General features: G+C 32.9%; 1 protein-coding gene across 1 annotated transcript; it reads left to right on the plus strand.

Annotated features, from left to right (window-relative positions):
- The first annotated feature begins 8,067 nt into the window (after window positions 1–8,067).
- On the plus strand, window positions 8,068–9,627 carry LOC131074754 (berberine bridge enzyme-like D-2). Its single transcript, XM_058011429.2, has one exon. The coding sequence runs from the start codon at window positions 8,068–8,070 to the stop codon at window positions 9,625–9,627; it is 1,560 nt and encodes a 519-aa protein (XP_057867412.2).
- Window positions 9,628–11,961: the final 2,334 nt, after the last annotated feature.

The following is an 11,961-nucleotide window of genomic DNA, read 5'->3' on the forward strand; positions in this document are numbered from 1 at the left end:
CTACTAGATTTAAATTTACTAGCCGCCCACCTTGGGGGATTGGTTCTCCTATTGTTGTGAGTTCTCAGGGTCACCATAAACTCCCCTTCAATTTTTGGTTTATTCTCAGGGTCCTCCATATCCTTGATATCCCACTAGTCCATGGCCATACCAATGTCATCCTCATCCATTTCTGTATCAGAAACCAACTGCACATCAGGGTTAGAAGAGGAAATGTGGGTTTTATCCTTGGGGGAGGGTTTCACTTCATGGGCTTGGGCGTATTCCATAATCAACAAGATAAGCCCTTCATGAATCACAGGGTTATCCTGATGTTCAGAGTCTTTAACTAAACTATTCTCCAAGGATGAAACTAGATAAAAGGGAATGAAAATCAATCTACCATGCCTAAAATGGTTTAAGATAGTAAAATAATGAGAAAAAATACTAGCATTTGTACCATCCAGGGTGATGTACCTTATGATAAATTCTTCCAAATCAGCCTAGAGGGAAATCATCTCTTTCCTATTATAGCCATTGTTCACCATCTTCGTAACCCTCAGTCTTTCCTTCTCCTTCTCCTTCTCAGACAATATTGTCATTGTTATCACTGATATCAAAAATGGTTATTCAATTTGGACCGAATGGTGTATGTTGTTGGTGTTCTAGTATTGGTATAAATGGAAGATAGGTATATATGTGATATGATGCAGTAAGGCATAGGTAATCTACTCAAGTTACTTTTGGAAGATCACCATCTCCAAAATTTTGAGTTATACTTATTTTGGTTTATATTCTATCCCGGTATCAATTGTGTGTTCTAACATCTGTCATGTTAGTTATATCAGTTCTATCTATCACTTTTTGTGGTATGGCATCTATAGTGTGTGTGGTATCTGAATTTTGGAGTTTGGAACTTTGTTGTGGCTGGAGTTTTGTGCTTACGGGTCAATATCTATGGGTCTCGCTGACACCTGTTCTATTCCAGTAATTAAGGAATATGCATCAATTAATGAATTGCATAAATCAAGTCTATAGGGATCTTGTGGAGGCTAACTTTATTATCATATTTTTTATTAATGCTTCATTGGATAAGAAGTTGATTTGAGTAGCATATTACTTAGGCTTGGCCAATATATTATCCCAATGCAAGACCTTTTTGGTACATATATGTGTATATGCTTTTAGAAGAGGTATGGATGATGGATAGATGTGTGTATAAGATGTGAGTGAGTGGATGAGAAGTGGAAAATAAGGGTGCAATGAGTGAAGTGCAATTTGTGGATAATGAAGCAGTTGGAGTAGAGTCAGAATGCAAATAATGTTGCAATAATCCCTCATCGGATCCACTGGAAGTGATTGGTTTGACAAAACAATGCAATAATTCTTTACCAAATCTATTGTAGGTGTTTGTGGATAATGTTATATAGATTATTTACTAGATATATTGTAAGTTATGTGGATTATGATCTAAGATTAATCTGGAACTACTTTAATGCATTTCGAGATGCAACTTTCCTTAGTTCATTTATATCTATTGCAGTGAGCATTCAGATAGTGAGCTACTTTTGTAATTTGGTCGAAAGTCATTTGGTAGTGAGCCACCCATTTTGTAAACACCATATAACTAGTTATATTATCTTGAAAGTTAACACTCTATGTGGTTTTTCCCATTTGGTTTTTCCACATATAAAATTCAGTATCCCATTTGTGGTTGTGTTTTCTTATTTATTCTATATTTTTTATTTCATGTTGTTGTGATTAATTAAATAATTTGATATATCAGTAAAAAAATTAGAAATTGTGAGAAAATTTTAGAATATGTGGGAATACTGATTCACCCCCCCCCCCCCCCTCTCATTATTTCATTCCCTTCAGCAAATCCATCACAATGGTGCTTGGTTGTCCTTGTGTTGGATCTCAGATCCATATAAAATATGTGTTTTTATGTTTATGATATTGTTTTAAGTGTTTCCCTAAAGTTTCATTAGAAAATTGTTAGACAACGATGACTTAGTGACCTTATCCTCTAATTTTGGCTTTCACAAAAGTTGGTTTTGTGCACCTCTATCAAATGTTCTTGAATCTATGTTTCTTGTCTCCTAAATCTATCACTTGCACATAGAAAAGAGAAAATTATTGTTTGTTTGATAGGGTTTACCTAACGAAAACCCCTGGTTTGGAATTAACCTTATAATTGAATTCAAATTGAAATGGAAAGCATGCCTTGAAAGGGTAGATGCTAGATCTGAAATTGAAATCCTTAATTGGAATGTTATACCTTTATGAATATTGATTTGAAGTCTTCATGAAAAGGTCGATGATTTCATTTAGTAATTAATAGGTGTCTTCATAAGAACTTGATCATAGATGCCATCTCCAATGCTTGAAATTTTAACACTTGAGCTCTCCTTCACTGCCTTGGTAATGCTTGATTTCTTGCTCACTTAAATTTGTTGGATAGGAATTGAATTTGAAATTGAGAGATATAATTGGAAGTTTGTTTCAAATAAAAGGGTAAGGCTTTCTTTTATACCTCTCCACATGAACAGTGTTTGAAATTATGAAGTAGGCTAACATGGAAAAGGAATTCCCACCCACATTTACAAACTATTAGAGGGTCCAAAATTGGGCCTTTTTGGATTAGACAAGGGCGCTTGTGCACCATTATCCAAAGGACTTGAGATTTTGGGCACCTTTATCAGGTCTATTTGGGTTGAAAAAGAGACAAGATAGCAGGGTGGAAGATGAGGATTTCTAGTTTCAAGCTTGAGTGAGTAGAACAAGGCACAATTAGAGCATGAAAGGCCAAAATGCTAATGTGAGGCCTACGTGACTATAAAATTGCATAAGGATACAACTTATGATGCTATAGTTCATTTTTCTCCATTTGAATGTTCTTGGTTACCTCTAGCTTTGCAAGCATCAATTTATCAATACTCTATTTGGGCGACAATTAGTTGATCTAAATTTTGATCTAGTTTTTTATTTTTGAGGAGTGGCAGTAGGGGCTATCTCCCTTAAATTTTATTCTTCTTTTATTTTTTACTTCATCTTGATTTTGAGCGTATTAGCTAAGTAATCTAGAAGGTGGTCCATTTTATAATCAAAGTTTGTATTAGTGGCCACCATAAGCTAGTTAAGGCCTTTTCGATGATGAGTTTTTTGGGTCTCACCAAGTCTATGTAGATTTAGAAGGTTTTTTCTATCACTTCACTATTTAATAGGCTATTGTAAGGTTGATATTCATTGACTAATGATGCTACTTTCTCTAGATTGGAAGTATATTATGGTAAGTTTTTCTCTTCTTCTTCTTCCTCTAGCAAGGCTTCCCTATTTTATTTCTCATTTCTTCTCTTTTATTTTTTTGTTACACCATTTGGATGAGATTTGCAGAGTCATCTCCTAATAGTTCTATTTGTCATGGTGTGGTAGGGAGTTTCGACCTTGCTTTCAGATTATGTTGATTCATTGGGGATGTGTTGACCTATAATCATCTAGAGCTACACAAAGTGGTAGTGCTCTATTACGTTGGTTCTACATTGGGAAGGCCCCAGTCTCCCTTAACTATTCTTTACTATTTTCTATGTGCTCCTCCAGCTTTTTTTTTACCATGTTGTCCTTGAATTATTTGTAGCTTGTAAACCATTTTTCCTTGGGATCCTTAGGGAGGCTAAGAAGTGTGTTAGTGTATGAGTATATATCTACATTTGTCACCTCATATAGAAATTGAAAAATCTAGGAGGTATTCTATTCAATTTTTTCTCTGAGTATAAAGTCATTATTAACAATGAAGATTATTATGTCAATGTACTTTTAGACCATGTCATAGGAGATCATCTCTTTGTCTCGTATCTTTTATTTAAAATGATCTTAAAAATATAGAGTAGTTAGTAATGTATGATATGGCATCCCTAAAATGCTAAAAATGATCTTAGATTTGGGTCATAACTTGTCTATAAAAATCTAAGCTTTCCCTATAAATGATGGTAATTAATTAATGAAGAAGAATGCTAGGAAAATAATTAGGGTACCATACTAGAAATGATAGTGTGATTGTTTATTGTGCTTCAAACTCTCCAACATCTCATGATGTATGACCTTGTAGGGGTCAATGTATTTCCCTTTTACCACCATCTAATAAGATGCATGTATAGAGGATGTGGTAGCATAATTCTTCTTGTTAGTGTAGTAGATCTATGTGATTCGCATAATTGCATACTTATAGTAGGGTTTTCGATATTGGTGACATCCAAGCTCCTTCTATTGTATGTGTCTCAAGTCAAGTTAGTGACATCTATAATTTTTTTGTCCATCTTTGGTAGTACTTCTCCACAAGAATTAATAATGTAATGGATTCAATGGTCTATTTGATTATTCAAAAATTTCAGTCCAGATATAACTAATTATCATGCAAATATTTGTCAAAATTATGTGGATCCATCCCTCTTCTATGGTGAAAGTAGGGAACTCCCTCCATATGTCAAGATTATTTTTCTCTATGTAGTTGTGACATGCTAGGTAATTTTTGGTTCTAAGCTAAATAAAGGTGAGCCTCAAGACTTCAAATTTTATGTGGTCAATCTTACTAAGTGGCACATCGATGTATTTGTATATTTATTTTATGTAGATGAAATTTACAAGGACTTTAGAGAAAGCTCTAGATTGACTAATCTCCATGGCCTTAGAGGTAAACTTCTTGTATATGTGCCATGGCTTCTAAGAGATATCAACACTAGGTTGGGGTAATCATTAAGAGGGGCTAGAAAATGGTTTAGTATTGTAGTATAGCATAGCACATGAATATAGATCTAGTGTGAGAGAAAAGTGAAATATTTTTGGAAAAGACTTTATATGTTTATTGCTATGGAATTAAGGATTATATTTAATGTTGAGGCCATTTTTCATCTTCTCGTGGTTTTTAGCCATTAATTTTTCTCTGTCTCGATCTCAATGAACTATTTCAAAATTTAGGCTTGATACACTATGATTATACAAACAATTATAAAGTAATAATATCTTATTTGAAGGTGTACTTAGAATATTCTTTTATAATTATATGCCTTTTATTCATAAGGTTGGCCAAGGAAATAATTTTTTTAGACTCAAAAGTAAGTGGTAATATGTATTTCTTATGGAAGTAAATTGTACTTGGTAGGTATGATAAGGGGTGGAAGATATTTTTGTGTATTGTCCTTTTTACTAACATCAATGAATTCTTATTCAATATATTTTCTATGTATTTTCATTTTCTTTTATATTTAATATATGGTGAGGGTATATGCATTTTTCTCTTATAATTTGTATGTGGAGTGATTAAATGGTGATCATTATTGAGATTTGTGGTCATTATAAGAGGTCCATTCTTCTACGTTTGATCTTTTGTAATTTTATGGATTTGTGATTATTTTTTATTGTTCTAATATTTGACCAATTATTTTAGTTTTCCCATTAAATATTTTTGTTTAGCCAAGGTGGCCAATATTTTCAACATTATTGCTTCTTTTTTTAAGAAAATAAGTCACATCTTCATTTTGTCATTGTATGATGTGTTGTTTAAAAATTTCTAAGTATAGCTTATCATGCTAGTCTTTAATAGTTCAAAACTAATCATATTATTCTTCTCTCATACTAGAGACTTCAATGATTTATTCAACAATATCCTTATTTTTTATCCTAACATCGATACCTTGGTGGCTTAGTACTATAACTTTATCCTTTTTAATGCCTAATTTCTGCTTTGGGGTTCGTACATGTTGTTCTTCTCTTGAATATTCTCTATTTGAAGTATCTGATGACTAATTGTCTATTCTTTGGCATCCTTTTATACCCTATAGTACATTTCTCCTTATAACCCTTGCTCCTCAATTTCCTTTTAGGTCATTTCTTCTTGAAAGTGGTTTTGGGCATTCTAAAAAGTATTGATGTGCCCTTTCATATTTGAATAGATCACAAGTATCATCATTGTATAGTGCACAACTTTTCTTATTGTTAAAATAGTATTTCATAGAAAATTAACCTACTTTACAATAGTTATAGGTGGTTACATAATTTTCCTTATGGCTATTCCTTCAAGATATTTCTCCCCCTATATGATTGGATTGTGTATTATTCTTTGGATTGTTTTAAAAAGATTTTTTGAAATGCATAGGCATTTATTTCATTTCTCCATGAGGGTTTTCGATATCTATCATCACCAGCGTACAAATTTTGCTCCACAAGGCCTTTGATATAAACCATGTTTCAATATATTTATCTATCACATTTACGATGCAGTGGACATATTGAGTCTGAATGATCCTCAACTTTCTAGATGCATATTTGATTAGCATGGCTAGTTTTTATAGGGTGACTATTCCTTTCACCACATGTGGCACAATATAATGAGTTAAATTTCTAATATTTCTCCTTGTGATTAAAGGCATTAATTTTAAGGTGCCATTCACTTCACGAAAATGAACAACAAATCTCTTATTATGCTTCTTTACTTATCCTCAAGCCCTAATACCTTGTTGCAAAGTTACCTACTCTATCATCAATTTTTGTTTCTTAAAGGCCTCTTTATATCCATTTTTTATATTCCTTCTTCCACCTTGGGCCTTAATGTGGTATCCCATAGTGACTACATTAGTTTTTTGATTCATTGGATATATATGCACGTGCTATACCCTCTATACTAGCAGAAGTGTACATTTACCAAAAATAGGGCATATAGGATCACAACATAAAATGAGATTTACAACTATTATTTGCACACACATATGTAATTAGAAGCATTAATGCACATAAATGTATTAAAATTTTTATTAAAGAACTAATAATAAATTACAATTTACGAATAAGATTTGCAAACCTATAAATAATTAGAGACATTAGTAGATAAATAATCATTCAATATAATGCATGAAGAATAATAATACCAATAAGAAATGAATAAATATAAATTACTTAACCCAAAAGTATTTTACGTTTGAACATTAACATCAAAATTGGGAAATACAAAATAATACCAATATAAAACGAAATCTAAATTACTTAACACAAAAGTATTTAAGTTGTGAACATTAACATCAAAATTGGAAAATAAACAAGGATGGGTATGCTAATTTCAGTCACAATAATATTAAAAAGTTATGTTGCATCATTAAAGCCTATTATACATAGGCTTATATGGTAACGACGCATCCTTTATGAGCATCCGTGTTGATGAGAGAGCGTAAGATGCAATGTATATCATCATTTTGCAAGTTTATGTCAAGTTGTGTAGTTATAATCAACATGTGCGTTTGACTCTCTACTAAATGGAGGGTAAAAGAAAGTTCAAATTCGAAATTGTAAAATATTCGTTTACTCTAAATACTATTCATTACAAATTTGACAAAGTTTAAATATTAGTTTACTCTAAATACTAACCATTAAAGACCAAGATTCTGAATATAATTTGGAACCGTTAGTATGAGACGCCTGCAATTTTTAAATTTGTATGCAGATATTCTTTTGTAGTTGCTACAAGGCTTTTACCGAAAAAAATAACTGAAAAATGCAAATTGCTGATTTTGTGAGTATTATTTGCAAAAAGTTAGCAGTACAATTCAAGCATCCGTATCTTTATGATCAAGTTAAAACATATTTATTCTTCATAACTGAAAAAGTCAGGTATTATATTTTGTATTATTGATTTTAATAAGCACGTTGACCACAATGTGATAATTGTTTATAGCAAAGCGGTTAGTTTAAGAAAAAATGAAATTATTCAGGATTTCAAGAGCGGTAAGCTTTAATTTTTAGATTGTTATTAATTTGTGTTTTCAACTACCCTGTCGAGAAAGGGAAACATTTTTAGAAGGGCAATTTCAGACTACTCCAAACGCTCAAAAGGAAAAGCGTGCTTATCACGTTGAACGTTAAGAAAATAATATATCGGGAGTGAAACGTTAAAGTCAAGATACACCCTGTTGCGAGCTTATCCGTAGAATTTGATCTAGAATTAGTCATAGTTGTTAACAGACACGAAACTGCTGTCTATAAATTGAAGAAGATTAAAGAGTATTACCACAAAGCATCTGTTATAGATAGCAAAACTAAGAGATGGCAAAGTTTTGTATGCTTTTGATTTTGCTTGTCGCAGTCTGCAGCACTTCAGCATCTTCTAAATCTGCCAAAAGTGAGGATGGTGAAGGATTATTGTCATGCTTGCATGCCAGCGGCCTAACAAACGTTACAACCGTCTCCTCCTCTGCTTCTGAGTTTTATTCTCTGCTGAATTTCTCCGCCCAAAATCTTCGATTCACAGAACCTCAGACACCCAGGCCTTATGTTATCATTATTCCTGAAAGCCAAAGCCAATTGGAGCAATCCGTGGTGTGCAGCATACAACGCGGATGGGAGGTTCGTGTGAGAAGCGGAGGACACAGCTATGAGGGGCTCTCCTACACCTCGGACGTGCCATTCGTGCTCATCGATTTGCTGAAACTCAACAAAATCAAAGTGGATGTAAAATCAAAGACGGCTTGGGTACAAACTGGCGCTACCTTGGGTGAAGTCTATTCTGCCATTGCAAACAGCTCGCCTAACCTGGCGTTTCCTGCTGGAGTTTGCCACACGGTTGGATCCGGCGGTCATATTGCTGGCGGAGGGCTGAGCTTCCTGTCGAGAAAATACGGCCTTGCAGCCGATAATGTGTTGGATGCACTGCTGATAAATGCGTCAGGAAAGGTGATGGATAAGAACACCATGGGTAAAGATGTCTTTTGGGCTCTGAGAGGCGGCGGTGGCGGTAGCTGGGGAGTTGTATATGCTTGGAAACTCCAGCTGGTGAGCGTTCCCACCATTTTGACGGCTTTCACAGTGTTAAAAACCGGGGCCGATAATGTCACGGAGGCTGTCCATAGATGGCAATACGTGGGTCCTCAAATGGAGGAAGATATCTTCATGCGAGTACAGTTCTTCGGCATAAATGTAAACAACAGCACAACCATCAGAGCGTCGTTCCATGGAATATACCTCGGACGTCAGACCGAGCTTGTGACTAAAATGGGCAAAATCTTCCCCGAGTTGGGAATGGTGGCTGCACATTGTAAAGAAATGAAATGGATAGAGACAATTGGCAACTTTGATAGCATCAATGTGAGCCAGATGACCAACAGATATTACACCAACAAAGTTTTCTTCAAAATCAAGTCAGATTTTGGAAAAAAACCTCTGCCAAAAGCCGCTTTGAGAGGACTGTGGTCGATAATGGAAGAGGAGGTTAGCGCCTACGCCATTTTCTCTCCTCTAGGAGGTATAATGAACATGATTCCCTCGACTGCGTTGCCGTTTCCTCAGCGGAAGGGTACATTGTTCGATGTTCAGTATAAGGTAACCTGGACCAATAAAAGTGAGGATGATCACTACATTGAATGGATGAGGAAGCTTCACAAATATATGAAGCCTTATGTTTCCCATTCTCCAAGGGCTTCGTATGTCAATTATCTCGACCTTGATCTGGGCAGTGCCTTCAACGGGAGTGCTTCTGTTGAAAAGGCGAGAGCTTGGGGTGACAAGTACTTCCATCACAACTACAATAGGCTTGTAAGGGCAAAAACCCAAGTCGATCCCATGAATTACTTCAGAAACTCTCAGAGCATTCCTCCTCTCGCGAATTAGCGGTTATTGTGTTTATTTCTGCTTGCATAATAAGGCGGTCTATAAAGCTATGGTAGTGTTGATTAGCACTAGCAGCCATCTGTAACCTATTAGTCAATATTTTTAAGCTGTCTAGTTCTTCAATCATACAATAATATATTGTAGATGTTAAAGGCACCTCCATTTATAGATTTTGGTTTTGCTTTAAAAAAATTAGTGAATTTTTATATCTTTATGTGACAAAAAGTTTTACAATCATATCATAATTAGCATATATATCTTTTAAAAAATTATATAAAAACAATTTAAAGATATATTTTAAAAAAAATTTAGATACATCATAATGTTGTGAACTAGATTTTTCAATACATTTATTAATATCAATTGATTACTATTTTATTTTCTAATTTTTAATATTTCATTTTAAAAAAAATGTCAAGATAAGATTGAATTAAAATGTTAACTTTAGAGCAAAACAATGATTAAAATTTAATTCAAGATAATTTCAAATGATATTTTTAAAATAAAGATAATGATCTCATTCTATATTCTAATATTTTTCTCATGAGAATAAATTTCTTTACATCACCTTCTACAATGATACAATGTCTCTTGCCATTAATAAATATTTAGTGAAAAAAAATATAGACCCTTTGAGTCACTATTAATTAAATAAGGATTAATGATGATTGATCAAAATTTTGTTTAATTGAATTTTTAAAAAATATAACATGACATCAATTTTTTGTCATATTTCTTTGTAAAAAGTCAATGTAAGATCAAAAAAAGTTTTATATAGGTAAGATGAACTAGATTATGCATAATTAGGAGAATCCATACGAGGACAACCAATTCTAATAGGACATTCATCATAGATAAGTTTTTTTGGAATTAAGGTTGGACAAGCATCATTAAGTACATACTATCCCTATGTCTACTAAGGCTACAAATTTGAATAAATATATTTACCAACCACATATTTCAATTATAGAATCAACACGATTAATAAAATTATTGCAACTTTCTACTACTCAAATGAAATCTAAACTCACTAATCATTAAGATATCATAATTAACAAGTAAGAAAGATTTATCATGTCAAAAATAATGTATATACATCATCAAAATAATCACATGTAAGGAATCTCATATTAATAAAACAAGAAGTTACATACAATACACATATGTAATCAAAACACTAAATTGACTTGAACAAATATATGAATAAAGATATGTTATTAGTGTTTGGTAAAATATTTGTGGACATAAGCCCAAAACTAGGCACAACATAAGGAAACTATTTCCTTTATATGAAGAATGTAAGGTCGAGTAGAACTAGTATATAAAGTACATGATTGAATCAATCTTGATAGGTACTCCTAACTTGCAATCTCCATGCAAGAACACTATGGGTGAAAACATCATCGAAGCACCTTATAGCATAATTTTAAAGCACCATGCTTCCCCAAAATCCTCCTAATGAAGAATACCTTATCTTGCATGAGGATGCCTAGCAATCCAAAACAAGCAAGAGTGAAGGAATCTATTGTAGTGTGATATATTTACATTCTAAATGTAATATATAAAAAATATCATGATATGCTTGAGAGAAAGACAATAAACAATCAAATCTCAAGCATTTACTAAAAAATAATGATCATTTCACAAAGAATCTTTTTAGGCCAACTATAAGTAGGTAAATTTGAAGTAGAAACTTACTCTTCTATATTGCTCCATATATTATACCCATCTAAAAATGACTCAAAATACTAAGAATATAAAATCAATTACAAATGTATACATAAGCATAATTCATCCATATAATATTTTATGAACTATATCATAATTCATAAAATAAAAGTCAAAATTATATGATGTTAAAGGATATTAACACCTTACCCAATGCATTTTCAATTTTAAGATAAATTAATCATCAAGAACACCATTTCAATATCAACTATTATAAAAGATATCCATCATGAAACAATAATTAAATTTATCAAGTGATGAAAATTTTAGTTATCATCTTAGTAATATATTTGAGAATTTAAACTAGGATAATCATCACGAGCTTCAACATGTAAGAAACCAATTATCAAAGACCATGAATAGAAATTAAAATAACTCACCCTTTCTATTGTTGGATGATCTATGATCATTAAGATGATAATTAAATAGGTTAACAAAAAGGTTTAAAAACACAGGGAAGAGGTCCTGTAAGCTTGGTTCCAAGAATTTGAGCCAAAAAATATTAGACACAACTAGAAGACACCCTAGTCTAGGTGTTTTTGTCAGTTTGGCATCTACAGTCATCTATCATAGTCTTCTCTACACACTTGGAGTACTCTCCAATGT

Source organism: Cryptomeria japonica, chromosome 7 (assembly GCF_030272615.1).
Source record: "Cryptomeria japonica chromosome 7, Sugi_1.0, whole genome shotgun sequence".
Lineage (NCBI taxonomy): Eukaryota > Viridiplantae > Streptophyta > Pinopsida > Cupressales > Cupressaceae > Cryptomeria > Cryptomeria japonica.